The sequence below is a fragment of the Arachis hypogaea genome, chromosome 15 (assembly GCF_003086295.3).
Source record: "Arachis hypogaea cultivar Tifrunner chromosome 15, arahy.Tifrunner.gnm2.J5K5, whole genome shotgun sequence".
Taxonomy (NCBI): domain Eukaryota; kingdom Viridiplantae; phylum Streptophyta; class Magnoliopsida; order Fabales; family Fabaceae; genus Arachis; species Arachis hypogaea.
In genome coordinates this window covers 1,418,880-1,445,005 of record NC_092050.1, presented here as the reverse complement: position 1 = coordinate 1,445,005, position 26,126 = coordinate 1,418,880, and the positions used below count along the sequence as shown (strand labels likewise).

Below are 26,126 nucleotides of genomic sequence, written 5' to 3'. Positions count from 1 at the left end.
AGGTTTGGCACAGTTGAACACTCTTGAGCCACCATTGTTGTTAGTGAATCTTGAATCATTGTAAAATTGAGAGCTACTATCACCGAAATTATTTCCTTCTTCAGGCTTTGAATTGTAATAACTTGTACCAAACTATCCATTCTTATTGTAAAAACTTATGTTACCTGAATCATCAGTTCTTGAATTATAGCTGTTCAGACCAAATTGTCTACTCTCATTGTAGAAACCTCGATCATCTCTCATATTTCTGCCACCACCTCTAAAACCACCTTTGAATCCGCCTCTTATGTTAAAATTCTGTGAGTATCCTTGTGTGCTTTGTGCTACATTTGCTTGTACGAATGAATCTGACTTTCTAAACCTCTCCAGCATGCTTTCATGAGTCAATAAAAGTGATTTGAATTCTCCAACACTGATATTTACTGGTGTTGCAACCACAGAAGTAATTACTGTTCCATATTCCTCATTTAAACCATTTAAGATGGTATTGACATGATCACTCTCCCTCATTAGTTCTTTCATAGAGGCTAAGGCATCAATTGTTCCTTTTAATGCCAATACATACTCATTCACTGAGTTGTCTATATTAATTATGCTTAGTTTGTTCTTCAGCTGAATTATCTTTATTCTAATTTGAGAAGAAAAATGATCATCTAACATTTTCTAGACCTCATACAAATAGACACAGCCTACCATTCATATTGTGAAGGGCTTAGTCATTGAGGCAAGGAGCCAAGACTTCAACAATGCATCCTGTCTCTTCCAAATCACAAATTCTGGTATTATTTGTCTTGATCCATGAAGCCGTTGAAGAATTCCTTCTCCTGTGATGTGATGAAGCAGATTATGGCCTTCGATTGTGGACTCAACTTGATCTTTTTACTACAATAAATTATCATCATTGAGCTTTATAGAGATTGGTGAAAAAGTGAAGTTTGGAGCTATGACTAATTATTTCATTGAGATCTCTGTTACTGAACTATTTTTGCTATTAAATTGAGTGTGTAAAATTCTGATACCATGAAATGATATCAGGATAGAACGAAGAAGAGTAAAGGGAAGAAGAGTTCAAAGGTAAAGTAAGAGAGAGAGACAGAGAGTAGGGTAATTCTGTTATTGGGACTGTAAGAAAATTGTGAAAAGTTAAGTGAAAACAGTTGGCAGGGAGCTACTTATAACAATGAGACTAGCCAACTGTCACCTTGAGAATCACACATGTTAAAACAGATTAACTAACAAATTAATTAGCCAATGCTAAATGTAAGCTAACTAACTAAGAGTATGTACACTAACTAACTGTGTTGAAGTGTAATGTAATTAACTAGCAGTTATACCTAACTAACTAGCTTACTCTATCAAGTACTATATTCTCTCACTTTTCACACGTAAAATAAGCAATTGAATAGAGGAACTTCATTCAAATTTCAGAGCTAATATCTACAAAACCATAAAGTCCAATACACTTATTAACAATTAGATAAAGTTCTTAATTAAACATCCCGTCTAAAAGAATTAGTTATTATTATCAATTTATAAATCTAAGATTTAAAGTTAAAAAAACATTTAGCTTGCCATAAAAAGAGTAATATATCTAAAAATCACTTTAATATTGTTGGGGTCTTTTTCAATTAAAAAATTAGTATTATAGATATAATTATTTATATATTTTTTTATTAATTAAATTTTTTATAAATAACTAATTTCATTATATCAAAAATTTTATAATTAGAAAGTCTAAAATTCTATTTTCATAAGGAGACACTAAAAGTGTTATGTGGCGAATATTATTGATAGGATCATAGGAGTACAGTAACAGATAAAAGATTATGTTTAACAAAAGAGTAAATAATCATTTTTAATTATGAAAAATTTAGACGTTCATAAATCTATTCATGAGAAAATAAAACAAACATTATAACTATAAAAGATAAACAAATTTATCAAAACTCTAACAAATTATTCAAAATTCCTAAAATACACCATATTCCAACTCCTTGAATGCTTGTTTGGATCTCTAATCTCGTGTCCATTTTTTTATTTTATTCTTTTATACATTATCTCTATGCTATCACTCTCTTTCTTGTTTTTCTCTCTCCTCCTTTATCTTTTATATCTGTTTTTATGTGCACTCTCTTACGATTTTTTCTATAATTTTTAACTTCACTTGCCTTTTTCTTAAATAATTTTTTTCTATTCTTTTTTTCAAAATCTTGTTTATAAGAACAACAAAACAAAAAAATTAAGAAATGACAGGAAGCATAAACTTAATTTGCAAATATTCTCAACATTGTTTCAAGAATTGAAATTGTGACGTGTGTTTAAAATTCTGATGCATTTTTAATTTGTCTCTGCTTTTTTCTTAAGTAAGTCAAAAAATTAATTTTAACATTTTTTTCTTCTCACATAGCAGTAATTATTTTTCCTCCCTATAAATGGCTGAAAATTAATTATGGTGCTAGTATTAAAAAAGAGAATTTGTCAAAAAAGAAGAGAGGTTGTGGGATTAAGGAGAGTGGTGGTGAAACTTTGGAAGTTGTGGCTGGGTTAAAAATAAATTTTAATTGGAAATTTGGGTTAAATTAAGTTATTAAGGATAATTTTAAAATTTTAAATAATTTTTTAGAGTTTAAATAATTTTGTCGGTCAAATTCCATTTTTTATAGGTGTAACATCAATTTTATTTTTTATGAATAAATTTATCAATATTTAAATTTTTTATAGTTAAAAATAATTATTTACTCTTAATAAAGTTATAGATGACATGTGTATGAGTAGCTTGTGTTAATTTGTATGTAGATAATTTTTGTATATCTTGTTTGGTCAGATTTTGAAGTATATTTCTATTTGATGTGGGTAACAAAAATGGTAGTTTGTAGTTAGTCATTAATGATAATACCAAAGGAGATTGATTATGAATCAAAGACACTAACTCTCTTATTTAAGTCAAAACTTGTAGAATCACTTAAAAAAAAAAAAGTTCTAAAATTTTATTCTTGTTAACTCTAAAAATAAAATTTCAATGTAAGATTAATAAAAAAAAAAGCTACACATAAAAAAGTATATATTAAAAATAGTAAAAATTTGTATGTAGTTATTTTTATGTAAAGTTAATATTTAAAAATTATTAGATAATTTAATAAATTTAACTAAAGCATCATCTAACAATTCCAACTATTAATTTCACATAAAAATAACTATATGTAAATTTTCACATTATAATAATTTATGTATCTCTTTCAAAAATTTAGTTAAATGTCATTTTTTTTCTTATCGTTTTTGTTATTATTGTGAATGGATATGAATTGATTTGGTAAAGGGGATCGGTGCTTATTTTCGTGTCTGGTTTGTCCATATGGTTGCAGTCTCTTTTGAACTTCCAAATTCTTAGAAAAACAAAAAAAAAGATTTAATTAATATATATGTGCTTTAAAAATATATGATAATATTATTATTAATAAAATTTAATTTTTAATAAATATAAAATAAACATATTAAAATTTAAATATTTTTATATTTTTAACAAAAAAAGTTTATAATTTTAATCTGTATTTTGAAGACATAAGGTGAAAAAAAAAAAGAAAAATAAGGTTGAAGAATTATGAAAAAGTGAGTATTCTATAATAAGAAGTGCATAATTATCACTGAAATTTGGGACACACGTGATTTGATTATTTAGGGAGTAGTGGGTGACTTTATTTGAGGTGGTTTATTGTTGCTCTTACCGACACAACGATATGATAATTAAGATTTAGTTAATATATATTCTAAAAGGGGAATGCTAGTGGGACAATGACTTTGTTGAATAATATGAACAATCACCAATCAAATAAAAACACACTATACTTTTAAATTAACCCTCTAAATTTTAATATTAAAATAATCATCCATATACTAGTAAAATAAACATCCGATATATCTATTGTTTACATTGTTTAATATTTTCATTGTTCACCTATACTTTTCCATTCTAAAAATATATGTTAAATTTATAAATTAAATTTTTTTTATTAAAAATATAAAAATTTTAAATTTTAAATATATTTATTTTATATTTATTAAATAAAAAATATTTAAATTTTGTTAGTAATAATAAATTTATTATGTATGTATTTAGAATATATATTAGTTAAATCCTAATAATTATTATGTAATTATTATTATTTTCTTTGTTACTACTAGTATTACCATAGGAGTTTGAGAACATAATGAGATAAATGTATTTCCCGTGATAAAAGCAATTTGTGTCGTCCAAGCTAAGTCAAAACCCTTGCTTTCCAATCTTTGAACCACACTAAATTTAATAATATTGTTCAACCTAGGTTAAGGATACTAATTACATGGGTCTGTTGAGCGATGACATCTCGAGACATATACCTTTCACATGTTATTTGAAGGGTGTACGATTATATTATAGGATATTACGTATCAGTTAGGTTTTTCGATCGACAGACAATATAATAGTGAATGTTTGACGGACTTTCAACAATATATTGAGGACAATCGACCTGCATGGACTTGATTTGAGGAGTTATTGGGTTTTCTGCACCGACAAATTTACTGTCAAGTGCGTTTAGATGCAGGAGACATTCAGTGACGGCCTTCTTCAAAGCACAGACAAGGAGACAGTCAGGAGGTACTTGGCATGATCCAATTTCAGTACTTTGTACTCAACTTCACGGTGGATGTTATAAGTCTTCACACATAAGACAACTTCCTCTTTATTCTAAAACTGTTGACCGACTTAGAACTCATCTAGATCTGCGGTATCCTGTAAATCTTTGGTCCTAAAACTGGATTCTACATACGAGAATCTCTGTTGTCTCATGACATCTAAGTCTAGAATCAAAAAGTGCGGTGGATACTGCTAAGTTTCTGAGCTCGATGCTCCACCAGCCCCAACAAGAATACTCTTCTCTATATCATGATTGTTATCATCATCAATCATGGTAGGCTCCACATCATCATCATCCCCCTAATACATCTTCCACGGCATTTGGTTATCCAACCTCCCCAAAAACAGGGATCATAACAGAAGCATTCCTGTTATCACTTATTTCTGCAATCTCATCACGGTGTAGATCAACTGTAAAAGACGAAAATACCACCAAATCTCTCGTAGATGCCGTTACAGGTAGAGATGAAGACTCAACAACAAGGGTTGAACTAGAGGTTGCTACCATTACTACTAATTAATGATTTCGGTTCGATCCTCTTAAATTAGAGACCAAATTTCCAAACTTGGCCAATAGTTCATGGGTTCTCACCTTTGAAAATTGGCGATGATAGTCAAATAAAACTTGCAAATTATCTTCACTGTCTATCACAAACGAGTCGTACTTCACTCCATCGCAAACAACAGAAATTATAATTCTATAAAATAATTTCTCTACCCGTTTCATTCTATGTAGTCTGAATTTCTGTAATATGGTATTTTGAAAATCAACAAGTCTCGTAGAAGGTCTGATAAAGATACTCAATGGGTCTTTATCATTAAATTTTATTCTCACTCGCGTTTTTTTCTTAATTGTGCATTTGTAGTGCACTAGAAATAAAAACCCATCTTCATTAACGATCGTGGATTTACCTCTATTGAACACTCCACATTTTAATCCTATTTATATAGCACAAGCTCCTTAGTAAATCAAATTGATTTAATCAAATGCATGTTTATGCCAGTAAATTAAATCTATTAAATTCAATTTATCATGATCTACCAATTCATGTAAATCGGAACAAGTTGTTTTGATTTATTATATTTTATGGGTTTCCACCATAAATCGAATTTTATTGATTCGAATTATATAAATACAACGTAAATCGAATTATATTACTTCAATTTATGTTAATACAAGGTAAATCGAATTAAATTGTTTCGATTTATTTAGTTTTAGAATTTTCCTGTAATTTTTTTACATTTAGAATATTTATGTAAATTAAAAACTTTAATAGTTTGTTTATGTAATTTGTCCTTTAAAATACGTTGATGAATAATGTAATATATATAACCTAATCCTTAAGAGCAATCTATTATTGTATATAAATAGTTTTGCACGTAATTCCCCTAAAGACCAAAGCATTGATATCTATCACTCTATACGCAAAGTTTGTGCTTTAATTTAATTAGCTATATATAGATTGAAAGTGGTTCCTTTTGAATAAGATAGAAAGTCCGTTACCTTAAAGTGGGTTTATTTTTCTTCGGTTTTCTTTTTCCTGTCTACCACCTAATGAGCATCGTGTAAAATTTCCTTTTGTTCTGTTAAAGCCTTTTTTTTCTAATAAATTAATTAAAGGGCTAAAACTTATGGAAATCAAAGAGAATATAATGATAAGAAATGATTTGTCGAGAGAGATGACCCTACACGGTTTATGTCTCAATCTTTAATCGACATGATTGTTACAGTAGTTGTGATTCTCACTCTAAATAAATATATTTGTGAGTGTGATAAAATTAAGAAAAAGAATCTTTGTAGAAATTGGGATATCACTCTCGTAGAAATTTTGTCTCACCAATATCTTTTTTCCTTTACTAGTACTTCCTTGCTTTTTCCTTTTTATGGTATATTTTTTTCATTCCATCACTTAATTAATTAGTGGAATATATTGATTGTCACAAGTTAATTAAGAGGACCATTCATTCGAGTAAAATTATTCTAAATTTTATATCAACTTATCTAGTGGATATGCATTTGGTTTAAAGTTAAATATTCAATTCCATTCTGATCTAAGTTTTGAAATTATATGTTATAAGTCAATCTAATTCTTTTACTATCAGCTATTATTATCGTTAAGGCTGTCAAACACATGATATTGTGATATTGATACAAAAATATAAAATAATATTTTGCAGGTGAGATATAAATAAAGATAATATATTTTAGAGCATTAAATTAATATATTTTATATTTTTTTTTGATAAAAAATACAAAAATATTAGACGGAAACATACATAATTTATTTTATATATTTTTTATTATTATTATTATTATCAAATTTTTATGCTAAATTTTGTATGAAAAAAAAGAAGTTAAATTAAATTTTTTATTATTTATTCTATCTGATATTTAATTTATCACTAATTAAAATATAAAAATATTAATTTTTGTACCTCTTATTATTTATATCATGTTCTTAATGTTTTATTTTAACCTATTTTTAAAACCAAATGACATACACATCAATATATCATGTGGCATTTAAATTTATAATGACATTTCACATGTTAATATTTATAACAGTAATCATTTTTAAGACTAATAAGAACACCATTTGTAATCTAGAGGTGGCCAAATTTTTAATTATTTATAAAATTTTATTTAATCACATATAAAAAAGTTTTTTAATCTGACATTTTTTAAAAATTACACGTATTACCCTTTTGAAATTAGGTTATCTATGCCACAGTTGGAAATTAAATATTCAATAACAATAATAATAAAGTTTTATATCATCAGATGAATTTGATTAAATAAAAAATTTTATTTAAACAAAATTATTTTATTGTTAATTTCCTACAACTAATTTAGTGGAAATGCATTTTGTTGGGTGATTGATGACTATACAAAGAAAAGAAAAGGGTTTTACATGCAGGTAGTATATATATTGTGAAGAAGAATATATTGCAATCCATTCAGATTGGGGAAGAGTGTTTTAGATGTATAAACCAGCAGAGAGCATATATAGATGATTTCTTTTAAGCAGCACAACATAAGAGAATATTAACTGGATGGCAACCTTTTCAGACACTTAGGATAAAAATCTGAATCATATATTATCCTTTTCAATTTCTTTTACATAAAATAATAAAGGTATATGTGAATGGATGAGTTGATTAATATTCCTCCGAAGTGTCATGAGATCGTTTCTTCGGAATGTGGCTTTCCTATAATATGAAAAAATGTGCCTTTGAAAATAGACTACAATCCATCAATAATGGGAGAATTTTTTCTTCACTTCAACCCCACACATTGAAGCATTCAAAAGTATTAAAGAAGAGTTGTATTTATTTTATATTATTATTATTAATTTTTTTCATTTGAGTCTTAGCTATAAACACAGACACAAAATCAATTTGAGTTAGTTAGGTGATTAGTTCATTATTTATTTAAGTAAATTTTAGATTTTAAATCACGTATTGTTTATATAATAATTTATTGACCAATAACAAATTTTTAAATATAATTTAAATTTGCAACATTTTAATTATTAGCCTGTCTAATTAAAAAATACCATTAACAAAAAAAAACACAGGATAATTCCTAAACAAAGTAATTGGAACATTTTTTTTTCTATTTTTTTTGGTTGAGTGTATGTTGTGTGAAAGATGGATGATAAGGTTCCCCACAAATCTAGCTAGTAGTTAGACCAGAGAGTGATGGAAGATAATATGCGATCGATATTTTGACAAGAACCCATTAACATACATAAATCTTGGCTTTGTTCCCTGTCTCAATCTAACATTTTTTGTTGCTTCACTTTATTTAAATAAATCCACACATTACATATATTCTCTTTGGAAAAAGATACACATAATTGTGGGAGAGAGATGGTTGGTCCTACAAATAAAAGTCTTTTTAGGTACTCAATTATCAAACTCAAAATTGGTTCTTTGTCATGGGAGTAGGCTAGGTACACAAGTAAAAAAAAAAAAAAAAAGAAAAAAAAAGAAGCTCAATCCCTCTAATTTGAAGTCCGGTAATAATAATATAATAAGGTTGAGTTGGCAACTTGGGGAAGGTTAGATGCCTAGCAATGCTATGCTTTTTGCCTATCCCATTTTAACCAAAACTTACACTCTACAAATATGTTGCTTTTTGGACTATGTATGTTCATGTGACTGCTATTAAAAACTTGTTTGCTTAAGCGAGTGTCGAGTAGTCAAATTTCGTTTTGTATATGTAATAATCTATTTGCTAGCAAAAGACTCTTATATGAGGTTCAGATTTACGATGGATTATTGCTTGACCTGTTGAGTTTGAAGATGTCGTGGTCAGCAAAAAAAATTAGAATAATATAAGTTAATCATAAAAGAGTAAGTTAATGTATTTGAATGTAGTAGTATTGCTTGATTAAAAGGGATCTGAAGCAAAATTTAATATTAATTGATCTCAACGGCATGCTTAAGAATAAATAAATAAATAAATAAAATCAACTCAACTCAACTTTGTGTTGCATTTTATTTTAAATTTACTGAGGCGTGCATCTGTGTTCTTTCTAAGCATTTAAATGGCATTTTATAAAATTTGTCATATATATAGTCCTAAAACTTTGGTTTGACCTTGATTGAATCTCAAATGAAATCTTTGACTCCCTTCCTTCAACGATTTAACTCATGGATCCAATTATTGGAACAATGTTCATCAGTGCTATATTGGCATCTACATTAGGGACAACTCAGATGTGTGTGTGCTAGTCAGAATATTCAAAGCAAAGTAGAGTTACGAGTATTATAATTATTATAAGGTAAAGATAATTAATGCATGAGTGCCAAAAGGTAACCAATTGAGATATTAATATTTAATATGCATTCGATTGCTATTGTGATCATCATAAGATTCTCCAATAACCATGTCTTCTCTGCCCTTATTTTCATATAATATACTCTCAATGTAAATGCTAAAAGAAGAACATCATCTTCCCCTAAGATACTGAATATTTTAATATGGGAATTTTTTTATCAGAAGTGAAATTGGATGAAGGATAAATATTGTAAGTAAAATTTTAGAAAAATGTGTATTCCACATGATGTATTTATTTATTTTTTATTTTTTTTCCTGTTGTAAAAAATAATATTCACTCTTTATTGAGAAACATTTTTCGCCATATCATCACTCTTTTAATATATACTTCTAGTTCCACCTGCACAAATAAATTGGACCATTTTTCTTATATGTATTTTTTGTTTTGTTTTTTATTTCATATTTATGGAGACCTGCAAAATGCACATTGTTGATTTATGTAACCTATTTAAGCCTAACATGCTCCACCAAAAAATAAACCAAATAGTAGTTGCTGGACCTTTAAAAAAAAGGAAAAGAAAGAAAAAAGGCCTAACTAGAAGCTGTAAGTTTCTCTTTTGTTTTAGTCTTGTGAAATTAACTAGTAAGGGAACCAAACCTGATTGGCAAACCCAACAGTATGACCCAAAAATGGAAACTACTAAACTTCCGTTTTTATTTTCCTCTAATATATTTTGTTATTGGCTCAGGTTGCATCAATCTTCTCCTAGAATTGGGCCATTTTAAGAGATCAAAATCTAATTGAGGCCCAAAATTATTGCTAAGAGCCTTACTGGATCAAGAAAAACTCCAACCCATCAAAATCAGAGTTTATTGACAGTTTCTCCTACCCTCTCTTTCCATCCCTTAGCCTCTGTTGTACTTTTGTCTGTGGATTGTTTTATTGATATCTGATTTTTCTCCACCGTCACTTGTCTTGGGATTTAAGGGTTTTTTTTTTAAAGTAAAAAAAAAAGTAAAACACTAAAACTTAGAAAATTCTCATTCGTTACACATCATCGTCGTTAATTGCTAACGTATGAAAGCAACATTTGTTACATATCGTGTTTTTAACATATCACATGATATTTATGAGTGTTCCAACGAAAACACCAACAAAATAACTGATTTGACTTACATTATTATCTTTCAAAATTCATAATCTTCTATATACTAATTTAAATTTAAATATCAACCCTAATTTTTGGTTGCCAACGCTGGTACTCACATAAATTACCTGCCATCTGTCGACTATCATTGAGTACACGTTAAAGAGATCTAAGTGTTCAAGTTAGGAAAATGCATAAATCATAATGTCACTATGAAAGTAGCATATTTGTCAAATCACATGTTGCTTGTAACAAAATTTGTGGTATATGGCAGACACATGAAGTTCAAACCAGCCGTCCAAATTTGCAAGAAATGGTAAGAAACACTCTTGGGATAAAGTTTATATAATTGTTTCTTAGAATACGAGTGTATCTATTTTTTAAGATTATACGAATAAGTTGTATTGCTTTGGAGGAATTGTTAATGAAACAACAAAATCATGAATCAGCATGGGAATTGCAACTTTAACGCCGCAAGCGTATTCCACTTTATTTGTCATTGTTGGCAGGAAAAACATAGCGGAACGGAAAGGAGATATAGAGAGAAAATGAGGGATTTCTTTGTAACTTTATTCAAGTAGTTCTAGGTGCAATGACCTATTGCTACAAAAAGAATGAATGAACATTAAAAGGGGAAGCAGCTGGTAGGCATAAAATGAGAAAACTATGAATAGACCCAGGTTCCTAACAATACCTAAATGACTGATCAGAGGGAGAAAAAAAAATGTACACTGAAATATAAGTCACTAACCCAATTGTCTAAGTCTAAGCTTCGCAGGTCACAGGTTCACCAGCCAAAGTTGGAAAAACACCTCGGCCAGAGAACCCAAAAGGATCACCACCCCGTGCAGAATTCCCGAAATGTTAGGCCCTGCACAAAGAATGTAAATCTTATCCTAATTGGTTAAATTTTTTGCCGCTGCTTCCAGAATCAATCATTTGCAATTTTGTTGTTCGTGTTGGTGTTAGAAAGTCCATTAGCTAAATGGAGTTAGCAAAATCAGACTCTCGATGGTTTTTGAGGAAACTTGGAGCTTCAATTCAATCTGCTTTCTAAACTTAAAAATGAGGGGCCTCGGACTTTAAGCCGCTTTGGTCCGATCTCGATGGAAGGCGGTTCCCTGATAGTCTGCTGCAGCTTGTCTCTCCGGTGGTGATCTCGTTGCCTACTTATCTCGTCGATACCAAACTTCTTATACCTTACAGAAATGGGATTGTTGTTGTTTGCCCCTGTGAATCTGTCCCTGGAAGAAATTTCACCATCAACTTTATGAAAAGGGTGACTGTATTTTTGACTTGATTCACTGCTTCTCATTGAATCCATTGAATGTGCACTTCTTCCATCGGGAAGGACTTTCTTCAATCGTTTGAGTCCCTGTTCATGCACATCGTTTCATCATGGTCAATGCATGCAATCGTACACCAAAAATTGGATTGGCCAATTTAGGAAAGAAAGAAAGACATTAAAATAAATTTCGCTTTCAGTGTACCAAAAAGTAAAAGCCTTGGAAATATCTGTGCTGTCCGAAACAACACAAAGGATTTTGGACTAACAAAAGAATCAATTATGCTTTTACAATACCTGCTGCTCAGAATGCTTCACAGTCAAAGCATCATTTGCACTTCTCCTCTCTGCTTTCAGTGAAGAAGGACGCTTTACCCTGAACATCTCCGAATCAGAATCATCACTCCTATTATCCACAAAGGGCTTCACGTCAGATCTATGAAGATCTCGCTGTGGTTTACATGAGCTTTCATGATACTGAGCAGGGGTTGGGGAAGATTCACATGCATTGTTCGATGTTCTTTCACCACCATTCTCTTCAAAAGCACTACTTCGTAGCTTCAAGTTGCCATGCCCCTCAGCCTGCAAGCAAATGGAGGAATTCAGATTCCGCCAGGATGTAGTTTAGGAATAATTGCTGTTCTATTCCTGATGCAATATGCATAAATATTCAAGAACCAACTTACACTTTTTAGAGAAGAGGAGGATTCAAGAGGTTCTGAAAGAGAACAAAGAGTGGTTGCAGCCTCAGGCACTTCTGGCATTCGATACTCCAAGCCATGTCCGAAAACAAATTGACTTTGTGTACCACATTCTTGATTATTTGTTGTCTGCTCTGGAGTTGTATAAAATTCAACAACAGAATCAAGTTTCAGCTCACAATAAGGTGTGTATCCATTTGCCTTAGCTTTCCGAAACATATTTGACAAAGGATGGCAATACATGTTTTGGTCACTTTGGGTTTGCGGAAGAATCCCATCTTCCTGCTCAAACAACTTTGCTGCAGCTTCCATATCTGTAATATCCTCCCTCACAAAAAGTGTGTATTTGCTCCCACAGGTTAAGTCGAGGGATTCAATATCTGGATCATCAAAATTTTGGAAACATTAAAAAGGGGAATATTTGTATCGGCAAGACATCCCAAGACTCTCTCATGCTTGAAAAACAACATAATGTTTTCTTCTTGTTATGATGCTATATAATATTGAAGAAGCAATTAACTATTAATCGAACAATCAAAATATGGAAAATAGTATTAAAAAAGAGCATGGCAGTGGACCAGCACATGACAACAAAACATAACGGACAACATTGGTGATAGTTTTGAGCATAACTTACCATGTCGTAGGCATACTGGATGCAGGTGACAGCTGCAGTCAACAAAAGCTACATAACAGTCGCGTTTGCAGACGCTACAGAGAATCGCGCCATGGGAATGAGAAGAGACACTTATACATGCTCTTGATTTCATTAGTAACCAACGGGCACAATGCTGGAAACGCATCAAATTAACAAAAGAAACCTTAATAGAATGCTGGTATAGCAAGCCTATAGAGATGTCTGAATCTTCAAGCTCCATGGATGCATACAGAAGCATTGCTTCTTTGCATAGAAGTTCTTCATGGGGAAGCAAAGGAATCCTATTAAGCAGTGCATATCTCCGGCTAGCAATAGCTCCTAAAGGAAACCAATCACCAATTGCAAAGTTCACAGCTTCTCCGCAGTTGAAACCTATAATTTAAATTAAGATATGCAACATTAATTTTTCATGTATTAACTAACTGTGTGGGAGAAGGCAGCAGGGCATAATATTCTTGGAAATAAAAGTGTACGGCAATGAGAAAATCTAACCATGACTGAATCCAGCATGGTATGCCCTAGGGAAGGTTATCACAAACTCCCCTGGCTTTTGAACAGCCTTGTAAACGGGGACTTCATGTTCCAACAAAATATTTGGTGGAAATAGTGTTGTTTTCCCCAAGAGAACATCAAAGGCTCCATCTTCCCCATCACTTGACAAAATATCATTAGTATACACATGTTCTCTCACCACCCTTTCAAAGTCCAATGCTGCATGACCTGGAATACCATACCATGTTTTTGATGCCCCACAGTGATGATAATTAATGCTGCAATAACAGGATAATATATTGATACCATTAAATAAACATCTAGAAAGGGGAATACTTGTTAGTAATATAAAGAATTATGAGCCAAAGTAATATTTACCTGTACAAATAATGATCCTCAACGTGCCAAGCGAACATACTAAACAGCATTCCAATGTACAACATGGGTTCGGTTACTCCCTGAAATAAAACCATGTGTAAGTTGTGTTAAAAAAGTACAGAAAATGTTGGCGTCATCCAATACAAAGAAAGCAAAACCGAAACAAAAGGCCCAAAAAAATCTTACTGGAATAGATGATTCCAAGAGCCGCAAAGTAGATTTCGGCAACCGAGAAAGTTTCTGAGATCAGTAGAAAAGAAAAGTAGTATTTAGTATACTAATCAAAATAGCAAGGTCAAAGCATTCAGCTTATTTGTTTTGTTAGAATATTTCCTCTTCTAGACTTCTAAATAAAAAAGAAAAGATATGTTTTTAAAGGAAGTGGAGAAAAGAAAAAAGGAGACTCTAGTAAAATTAACACCTTCAAGTTCCACTTGCTGCTACCAAGCTGATCGGAAGGAGAAGATGAGAAGGCACTGCCATCAACATCACACGCATATTCAACTGTTTCCATCTTCCCACAACCAATTTCTTGCCAGAACTCTTTTTCCAAGTAGGAGGCAGGAAGACATCCAGCACTGCAATATCTTCTAGTAAAAACCTTGTTTGCCGTTTTCTCAAAATCCCTAAATGTATAATTTCTGGTTCAAATATAATGTATCAGTAAACAACAATGATAATTATAATTGGAATCATAAACACTAGCATTCCCAGTAAGGGAACTGACCTTCCACTCATGAAAAAGGTCACTTTGTCCTCAGTATCCCATTCAGCAAGGCGTAGGGGCTGCACTCTAGTTGTAAACTTGAAGCCTACTTTCTCCTTCATTAAAACAACCCCAGCAGGAACAGAAGCACTCAAAGGTGAAATAATCTTGCATATACCTGCCATTTATCATTGAGTCAAATTGATAATAGTTCGGTCACCATTTTTATCAACCTGTTGATTTCTGATTCATAAATATGCAAGGGCTAAAAGAGGATTGCCCAGTTAAAGTTATATCGAATCTACGTGTCCTTTCAGCTCATAATAACTATTACGCTTGTTGAATGCCATGGCACGCATCATTTTCTCAAAACGGGAAGCAAATTAACATGCATGGAGGAAACATTCATTTCATTAAGTTGAACCTTCAAAATTATTGATTATATAGTCCGCTCAATAGTACACCAAAAGTCAGCAGAAGAGAACAAGCGATAAAAATCTTGAAGGAGCAATTATATCCACATTCGGAGCAAGGATGCAAGATTGAAAGGGAAAAAAGTGCCTCCACACAATATTGTGACCTGATTTGAATCATCAATTCTATTTTTCTTTGGAGTATATATAATAAAGGGAACAGAGGTGAAACAAAAATGTTTAGGAGTTTAGAATGAAATGTATGAACAATTGCCTTGTTCATCAATAGTATTCCAGATTGAGTCAAAAATGTCATCATAGATTCATAGACAAAAATTTGTTGGCTAACTGGAAATTTTCTAAAATGTACACTTGCAATAACATTTTTGTTTAAAAAAGAAAAAAGACTAAGCTGTGGGTGAATGCAGTTAAAGCTATAACTTTCTTCATGTTAATTATTGCAGTTTATTATGTTTTGGACTTGATCATACTCTAACACACCCTAAAGCTGGATTTGAGAAAAGACTGGGGCAATGGAATGCCTAGAATTGTGAATTTGTGAATATCAATAAAAAATGCTAAATTGAATACGCAGTGAAACAAACATTAGGACTTAATTAAGCAAAGTTATACCATATTTAGAAGCTTCAGGAGCTATCTTTTGCAAATAAACCAAAGGATCCTCAAATTCATCTTTTGTTGGAGAATACACAGGACACTCTGGAATTTTATCAATCCAATCTAGATTACTTGTGTCAAACTTATCCACCTTACGCTTAGAAAAGGCATCTGCATTACCATGCAATCCCACACCACATGAAGCCAATCCTCTAAGAGCATCTCCTCCACTTCTGTTCATCATGTTTGCTACACTTGTGCCAGTTGAAGTGACAGACTTTGCTCGCTGAAGCCTTTTACGCTTCAAAATTTCTAACCCATTTCTAGCTTCCTTAGATAAACGCACTCTCCCTTCCACCTGTTAGATTGTTCATCATTTCACACTCACATTAGTAGGTAAAATTAGGATGAATTTGACCACACAAAAGGAAGCAGAATATCACAAAACTGTGAAACTTGACATACACGTAGAATCAACAATAAACAGACTAAAGCACAAGCTCAAAGAGCATCACTAAAACTTCAAATCAACTTGCAAACAGTCAGGCAGGACATTGGCTACTAATTCTTCAAAAATAGAACGAAAGATTGTCAATGCACGGCACCGTTTTTTATGCACTAGCTAACTCGAGTAGGGAAAGTATTTTGAAAATAATAAACTTTCAACCCAAGCAAACTAAAAACAATTCTGGGCCAAAAACAAACATGATCTTATTTGGCTTGTTACTACACCATTTAGGAGTCAACGACTAGATGACTAGGGCGTGAATCAAGTCCTTTGAAAAGTAAATCGCCAGGATAAAGGATAAAAATAAGTTTCTAGAAATCGGTAAAGGAAATAGGGAAGGGTCAACACACAACAATCTTATAGACACATTCAACGAATGCATGCGCTGAAATTTGTAAAGTTTCTTCCTCTCAACATCATTACGGCCACCTTAACACAAACCAATCAAACAAAAGATAATACTATTAAACATGTATACGAAAATAGAATGAACCACACAAATTCCACATAGGCAAAAGAGAAGAAAGACCCAGAATAAATTATTGATCCTTGATTAAACTAAATCCTCGAAATTCCCTTCCAGGAAAAAGGAGGAAAAAGAAAATAGAAGAGCCCTGTTCATTTAATTTTCAAACAAGGTCTATACAGTTTACTGAATAAAAGAAAAACAATAATTTTTTGCAAAATGCACCATACACATCAATCCGTAACATGAATTGTAACGGGGTCCAAGCATAAAAAAAAGAGGAAAAAAAGAAAAAAAAAACATCAAACCGCATGGCGAGTTGTGTTTTGACAAAAACAAAAACAAGTTCATCATTCAAGCTAACAAAATAGGAGAAAACCCATCCAAACCGTAATAGAGCACAACAATGTCCGAGATCTGAAGATACACCGGAGGAAAATGCATTTTGCACAGAGTTTTTCAAGCCTTTAAGAATCAAAGTAAAAATCAAAAGAATGAGAAAAATAATTTAAATAAAGCATGATTGACTTACCATCTCATTACGAAGCCGCTCCCTGTAGTTCTCCGTCTTCGCTCACTGGAACAAAACGAATCACAGAGGAAAAACAACAAAACCGAATCCAAATCACAGAGCCAAACCCTAAACCACGATCCAGAACGCTGCAAATTAAGAGCGAGCCCAAAACCACAACGAGGCTCCCCACATTCTCGAAGAGCACCGAGTAGAAGGCCAGAACCGTGTCTCCGGGAGATCCAACCACCTTGTTGAAGCAACCGCGGCGAATTGCGAAGGGAATGCAAGCGTTTCAATAGGAAGGCGGTGAGCAATTTTCTCCGGTGGCGGAGAACAGGGTTGACGAAGACGGAGCGGTTTTCCGGCGAGGGGAAGAGGTTTCCCGGCGAGGTGAGAGAAACGGAGAGAAACAGTGGATGAGGAAAGAGAGGAAACGAATGCTTAGAAAACCGAAAAAGGGTAAGGATGGGATAATTTATAGTTTTATAGTCCAAAATAATTAGCTCTTTATTATTAGCTCTGAAAACCGAATAATAATTGTAAATATTGACCTCCTTTTAATTAATTCACTCGCGTCAAATTGTAAATAAAATAATAAAATTAAAAGAGTCTTTGTGGAGAAGGAATGGTGGTTGTTAGGTGGTTCAACGAAAACAAAAGTTGCCGTCCAAATTCCAAAACGCGTTTCGAGTGTAAACGCGATTGAATGTTTCGCCGTTAAGACGGAGTTGCCGTTATTGTCCGTAGGAATTTAATGGCGGGTACAGAGTCAAAGGGAGGGGTAATTAGGTAGTTACATCATGTGGATGGAGGGTACTTTGGTAAATATGGTTGACGGTGTTATCGATGAGGCTCTGGCCCCTGTACCGGTCAGAGTGAAAGAAAGTGGCAGGAAGGAAGAAGGGAATGCTCACGTGAGCTAAGTCTGGGTTTGGATTGTTTACACAAGGTAGACATCTAGCCGTTGATTTTCCCTCTTTGTCTTCGTCGTTTACTTAGAACCGTCAAAGTACGGGAACTCGCTTGAAATCAGAAAGCCCCAGATGCATGTGTACTTTTTCTGTTCAACTGCCGAATTGTACAGGATAACTCTCACCTACCTTCCAGTTAGTTAAGGCCCATGGTAGGGAAAGTACGATCCTACCCTGGTTGGGTGTGGCCCCGCGGGTGATCTAGGAAAGGGGCATATCAGGGTTTTTGCATAGGAGGGATGGTCACATGCGAAGTGACTTCCGTAATGTTAGTGAACCACCAGGATGCGTGAGCAAAGCGTAATGCGATGGGACGAGGTGGGTCCGACACGTGGCGTGACGAGGAGAGTGGGAGGGTACACGCGGCGTGAGGATAAGGCTATGGTTTCGCGGACTTTGTGTTTGTGACTTGGGGTGGTGGCCAGAACGGTAATAGCTGGCGGTTACAACATGTTCTGTAGTAGAGTTGAAGTATGTCCCATCCAAAGGGCAGAGGACTAGAGTAGAGGACCCCAGCCCCTCCCCTATCCTATAACAATTGTTGCACCTCACGAGATGTTTCTCTGTTCTCTGCAAATTGGCTAATTCCTTTGGAACTTTCTTTCTCTTTTATTATTTCATAATAATGGGAAAATATAAAAACCATACATGGTAATGGGATTATGGTTTCACGGTGAGCCATTTTTCTCTCTCCTCATTCTATTGGCTAGTTTCTGCTTTTGAGCTTTTTGTTACGCGGAGGTTGGGCTAATCATTAGAATTCAACACAGTCAGCAAAATCAAGCTTTCACACTCTGTTTGGCGGCTTCGCTTGTGGAATGTGTCAACCTTCTTCTAATGTTCTTCCACGCCTCGGCTCAGCTCAGCTCGGCTTGGCTTGGCTTGGCTTCAAACTCCAAATTAAAATGGAAAAAACATGAGACGACTAAGGTTTGTGTTTTCATATTTGGAAGTGGTTTGTTTTTAACAGAGGCATGAAGTGACAAAATTTCGCTTTTTTAATTATACGAGCAAGAGACACGCAATAAATGCAGCTATGGTGTACAGAAACCTAATACTACTATTGTGGAGAGTTCGAAGGCGAAGCTTCCCTGCTTTGCGTGTAAGCTCAGGTTGTGGATGCTCTCGCTTAGAATAACTGCGTCTAAAATGGCCCTTCAAGCACCCAGGGGTGTTTTCGTAAATCTGCATTGAGTAAGGGTAAAGATTCTGTTTCTGGAAAGTTCTCTAATTGACCAAAATGCCTCATCAACACTGCAAAATCACCTAAATACCTAAAAATTAAATTGAATTTAAAAAGGAAAAAAAAATACTCTTTTTTTATTGGGGACCACAGCAGAACGAACCAGCTTTTGTGAAAATAAATGGAAGGTTTAATAAATAAAAAAGAAATATTTGAATGGAGTCTATGCTAATTAAAGGGGCGAGAGAATGAAGGGTGGATTATGTGGTTATGAGGAAATGGGCGATTGTGAAGCGTTGGATTTGTTGTAAGATGTGATGATGGGATGGGACCATGATAGAGGGGATTGGATAGGAGATAATTGAGTTGAGGGGAGTTATGATGCCACATTTATCGCTGGTAGCTATAAAAGTGAAGTTAGCCAGCTAGTATTGATGATCATCATCACTCCTAATTTCATAAATTCTTCATCTTTATTCTATGGTTTACCTATATTAGTAATCAATTATGTTATTATTATTTTAAAATTAAATCATACACAAATTTATATATAAATACAATAATAATTGATTTAACATATAAATAATATTTTTTATTATTTATCTTTTTACCATATTACTTAAAAATCAACTTTTTATATAAAATATATATTAATTAATTTAATATCTGATTTTAGTCTATATATTAAATTTTTATTTGTTATCTTTTTTTTCTAAAAATAAAATTTGTTATACTTATCTTTTTTTAAATAATTATGTTTTTTTAACCAAATTTTTAGAAATTTTAGTTGTTTTATTTTATTTTAAAATTTAAAATTAATTTAATAATTAGTATAATTAAATAGCATTATTCTCTCCAAAAACAACAACACAATAATAAAAATTTTTCTTTTTTTATTCTTTCATAATTTTATTAAAAAATTAATTATATATTAAATGTGCCAGAATAGATATAAGTGTTTCTGTTTATTTTCCTTAATCGATGTGTGTTTTAATTTGGTATAGATATTATGATAAGGGTAAGTAATAATTTGAGGTGTCTATTTCCAAAGCACCAAGGATGTTGGAAAGTTAAATAACCCAAAACAAGGGGTTGAATGAGCCTTATCTGTGGGAGAATTTCAAGCTGAGTCATAAAATAAGACAAAAGAAGAAAAAAAAATAGAGAGGAAAGGATATTTTGTATGTACCAAAGTAGACCCCATCAGTTACTTTGCCTTAATTTGGATTACCCACTCTTTCTTATCTCCAAAAGTACAATTATGTTTAAATTTATTTATATTAAAAAAATTAATTAATAGTGAGAGACCAAGCGGGCCTTCATCATTGACATGTACCCATCAACTCATCAAGTGCATTTATGTAAACGAGAACAGGAAAATATAATACAAATTATTAGTAGAATTACGAGCGATTTGATTGGGGGAATTTGGATTAGAAAGAAAATTAGAAAATGACGTGGCAGGAATAGGTCCAACCAGTTTAATTTTTAGGCACATGGGATAATTGACTAAGGTTGGTACTTTTAGATTAATTGGAATGAAATGAAATATTTCCAATCTTAGTTAAACAATTATTCGTTGACTATTGTATTTGGCTAAGAGTTTTAGCATAGCTTTGAGTTATAGTTGAGTTTGAAAAAAGAGGGAAAGACCGAAATGCCACGCTTTCAAACACAACCTGTGAACTTGCTAGAAATTATAGTAGTGTATATCTAGTTATAAATTTAAGTTAATAAATATTGATAAATTGCACAATATAAATACCAATAGAATAAATAAAAATCATAAATAGGTTGGCTAGAAATTAAAGTAAGATATTCTGATTATGAGATGCCAGAGTATGATGATTATACACATCAAACAGGATATTAGAATCTCAATTGCTGATCCTAATTCTCTTGAAAAAAAGAGGGGCAAAAATAAATGAAGAAAAAATATTATAGCTACAAAATCTTAGAGCTACACGCATAAGAATCTTTGGTGCAGACACTATAAAATCATCCACAGCAACAAAAGATACCAAAAATGTTTCACATGTTTTGATGGGGATGGTTGCACGCCCAACACATACATAAGCCCTTATTGAAATAGAAAGAATGAAAAAATAAAATATATTTTTTAACTAATTTGGATTGGTCGAATCAGTTCATTTGTCCACTTAAATAAGTGTCAGGAGTTCGAATCCCGTCTTGTACATGTGACATACCCTTAAATAGAGTTCAGATCCGCGACGGACTAATCCTTAGCCTGTCGAGTTTTGAGATACTGTAAACAACAAAAATATATATATTTTTCATAGTATTTTTTATTTATCGATAATCAATAAATTATTATATATACAAAATAAAATTTAAATTTTTAATATTTAATTAAATAAATATTTAAACAAGTAAACTAATCATCCGATCGAATGAAAGTTAAATGTACCTCAAAAAGGTTTTCTTCAATCAAATGCTTAATAATATTTCTTGAAATGAAGCCAATGCAAAATCTTGCTCTCAAAGATTCACACCCTAACTCTATCCAAGAATCAATCATTGTGACATACTATAAAATATGAATAGGCAGCAGTGTCACGTTCTCAGTGGTTGATTATTGCTTAAGGCATCTTTACTATTGGAATAAAATAAAATAAAATGATCATAACCTTTACTAATCCGCCACAACAATATGAAAAAAGAGCATAACTCATTTGATAACAACTCATTCATGCATCCTTATCATAAAAAAATATATATGTATATATATAACCTTTTGTTGTTACCTACTATTCCTCCATCACTATCATAAAGAAAAGACGTTATTATTAAAGCTAACGTAACTCTTCATATCTAGAAGTGAATTATTATATGTGGACTTAAACCTTCAAATTTAATTTCGGAAATTATTATAAAAATCAACCAATTGTCTATATGTTTATATATATTGGGACTTAAAACTAAAAAAAAAAAAAAAAGAACCTTCCAATATATGTATTTCTTTATCAAATCAACAACCAACCCATCCATCAATTTAAACCTATATTTATATTAGGAATCTAGTTGGTAGTAGTAGGTATTATTCAATGGAATAAAAATTCAGTGAACTTTTTAATTTTGATGAATTAATCCAGCAATGGGAAAACATAGAGCTAGGAAATAAAACAAGTGGGATTGTATGTGTAAGGAACGGATTTTTTTGATTTGTTTAAGTGAAGTCATATTCAGAGATACTCTGGCTATGGAGATTATATGTGTGTGGGTAGTTTGGTAGGACAAGGACTTATTGGAAGCATGAGGTGTCACGTGGTCTTACACAGATGCTTATTGGTTTTCGAATTCGGACTTGGGAATTCAGAATGGGGACCTCAATTAGGGCTTTCTTAAGTTAAATAAATAATATACGAAAGTAAAAATAAGATAAAATTCACCTACAGTTATCTGTATATGAAAATAATATTTAAGAATTATTATTGTTTAGGTAAAATTTTAGATACAGTCAACTTTACGAGAAGTTAATATCTGAGAGTTGTTAAATAATTTGACTGATTTGACTAAATTTTTATATAACGATTCTTAGATATCAACTTCACATGAAATCGACTTCACTTGAGTTTTCACTTATTATTTAATATTTTTAAATATTAATTTCACATAAAAATGATTATATATAAATTTATATTTATAAATAAATTTAAAAGGAATGAATAAAAAACTGAAAGCCAAAGAATAAATGAAAATATCACTAGGGCTGGAAGAGATCCATAGTTGACATAATTATGCTCGTATTTTCATATTATCTATGTTACCTGAAAATATTTCTTACAGAACGATGGTGCTAAATTTGTTTAAACTTTTGTTTAATTTACTAGTTTTTATAAAAAAAAAATAAAAAAATAAAAAATCGGATGCATAGATAAATACTTAAATATACAAAAACAAACTAAGCCAATTGATATTTTTGTTGAAGTATTTAAATACATCCGAAAGAATCACCACAAGTACAAGAGACGAAAAAAATATGGTGAATGTTATGGTGTCTATAATGTGGTGTTTATTTATTAAAAAAAATTAAAAATTATTATTTTATTTAAAAAGTATAAAAATAAATAATTTTTAAAAAATTAAAATTTATTAAAAAAATAAGTTAAACAATATTTTAGACAAAAATTTATAAGCATCGTAGAATTCGCCAAAATATATATAGAAAGAAGAAAGAGGATTTTAATCTGTTGAAGAGGGGTTGGTTGGTCAGAAAAGAGAGCAGTGAGTGGCGATGAAACTCACTCAGCCACCTGCTGCCGTAATTTTTGGGAGAGCCCTTCCGACTTCACAGTTTTTATAGAAACAAGTGACACGTGCCCCCTCTTTTTATTCTTCTGCTATATATAACAAGCAGGTTTCAATTCTAACCATGTGCAGCATATGGTTATGCCCAATCTCATCAAGTTATATGTTAACGAGTTATAATTTAAATTGTATAATTTTTTTATTTAAAAATTTTAAATTTAAATTTTATTTTTAATTTTAAACAAATTATATGTATTTTTTATTTTTAATTTGTTTATTAAATAAAAATATTTAAATTTTTTTATTAATAATAAATTTATTATATATCTTTAAAATATATATTAAAAATAAAATTTAAAATTTGGAGGTTTGTTGTAAACAAGTTTAACCATAAATTCTTGAGCTAGGTGAGTGTTTGTAAAAATAATGTAATTAGAAAAGAAAAAAATAGAACGAAGATAATAAGAGAAGATGAGAGAAGAAAGAAGATATAAACAAAGTTGTATAATTCTATTATAATGATAAATCTCCACAATTAATGTATCAAAAAGATTTATATATAAGTAAAAAAATGAGTGACAAAGTGATTAGATAAATTCTAGTTAGCTAAGTCTAGTAATTAACATGTATTGTAAGTGACCACACACTAACTACTACTATTACACACAAATAAACAATTTAAGTTAATGACAAAACTAACAATCTTAAGTTCAGCAAATCAATGATTAATTTGTTATAGATTGGACTTTATTTAAGAATTTATAAAATTCAAACTCTTAATACTTATTTAAATAGAGTAGTGAATTAACCGTTAAACTAGTTCAATTTGGTTTATTATTGATTATTTATTATATGTAAATGGCACATGATACATGTAAACATTAGACCTTAAATAATGAAAGAGGTTGTGTATGTGGTATGCGATGTTATCAATATTGTTCGAAAAAGCAAAGCTTGTATATGAACAAGAAAAAGATGGTTGCCGCTTAAAATAGAGGCACCATTATTGTTGTCTCTAGCTGTACCCTTGTAATGTATTCAATGTTTCATTGTTTCATGATATATATACACTACATCGCTAGCTAACTATTTTATTATTTTCATTTTTTAAAAACAAAAAAGAAAACAAAGAGGTTATATGGATAATCTTTTCTATATTGAATAATACCCTTTAAAATCATATGATGATGACACTATATATTTGACCAGAACCATGAGGAATCTTCTTATCTAGAGTTATTTAATTAGATTATTTTCAATTTAAGCACAAAAGTTAAAATAAATTTTGAATGTAATTATGTATATCTTTTAATTTGCATGTAATTATTTATTTGTTTTAGACTTTTTTTTTAATTATTGAAGATCAAATTTTAAATCATACAAATTCTAATATTATATTATAGAATTAATTTTTTAAAGTTTAAAAAAGAAAAAACATACAAATAATTATAACTCTCACAATATAAAAACATTGAAATATTTAAATTGTTTTTTATATATTTTTTAAAAAAATTCACTCTTAGTATCAAATCGGCAAATCCAAAACTCTTAGATCAATAAATATATGAATACTATTAACTCACCGATGATAATTGTTAAAAAAATATAATCATTTGTATATTTGTTCTTATTAATTTAAATAAATTTATAGAAACAAATGAATCTATATCATGATTAATAATAAAAATAATCTAATAATAAATTACATAATCGGCAGGGTCATGCAGGGACAATAATGGCAAAATAGCAGTTACACAAATTGATTAATTGTCAATGATGAGTTTAGGCAAATTAAATCACATAGTTATGTATTATAAGGTGTTTAAATGAAGTAAAAGCCTTTTATGTTTTTGAAGGTGTTAGTACTTTTTGGTCAAAGGGATGTGACAAGCATTGAGCCTACACTAGAATACACAATAGAGGCATATATAGAATACACAATAGAGGCCAATTTTATGGTATTTTTTATTTGGTGTCTAATTTTTGTCTAAATTATTTTTTATAATAATTTTAAAATATTTAAAAAATTTTAATTTTTATATTTTTAAATTTAAAATTAATTATTTTACTTATTTTAATAATTAGACAATAATTTTTAGGCACCATAAGAAATACCATAAATAAATACAAGGCATAAGGCAAGCCCCTAGGAATGTCAAAAACCATCAGAGAGTTTTAATTCTTTTCTGGTCCAAGACACAGAAATCCACCAATGAAGTCTTAAGTTAATTTATGGAGGTCAACTATTTCATGTAGTATGTGTAATTAACCAACTCTACTATAAATCCGCTCAAGAATATTCCCTAATCAACTCATATCACCATTTAATACCTCCAATTATTGCCCACGGTCCCATGT

General features: G+C 31.1%; 1 protein-coding gene across 1 annotated transcript; it reads right to left on the bottom strand.

The window, feature by feature from the left end:
* Window positions 1-11,144: 11,144 nt before the first annotated feature.
* LOC112747437 (lysine-specific demethylase JMJ13-like) lies at window positions 11,145-19,433 on the bottom strand. Its single transcript, XM_025795447.3, has 11 exons — window positions 17,364-19,433; window positions 15,873-16,215; window positions 14,848-15,004; window positions 14,542-14,761; window positions 14,307-14,360; window positions 14,121-14,200; window positions 13,743-14,020; window positions 13,230-13,622; window positions 12,578-12,972; window positions 12,189-12,473; window positions 11,145-11,981 (listed from the first exon to the last, which is right to left on the bottom strand). The coding sequence occupies exons 1-11, from the start codon at window positions 17,364-17,366 to the stop codon at window positions 11,643-11,645; spliced, it is 2,547 nt and encodes an 848-aa protein (XP_025651232.1). The 5' UTR covers window positions 17,367-19,433; the 3' UTR covers window positions 11,145-11,642.
* Window positions 19,434-26,126: the final 6,693 nt, after the last annotated feature.

Excerpts from the sequence above, each read along its gene's own strand:
- LOC112747437 (XM_025795447.3), bottom strand. Across the intron at positions 14,201-14,306 it reads TCTTGGAATCATCTATTCCA|GGAGTAACCGAACCCATGTT; the intron begins GTAAGATTTTTT and ends GTTTTATTTCAG. Across the intron at positions 12,474-12,577 it reads CCTCCTCTTCTCTAAAAAGT|GCTGAGGGGCATGGCAACTT; the intron begins GTAAGTTGGTTC and ends ATTTGCTTGCAG.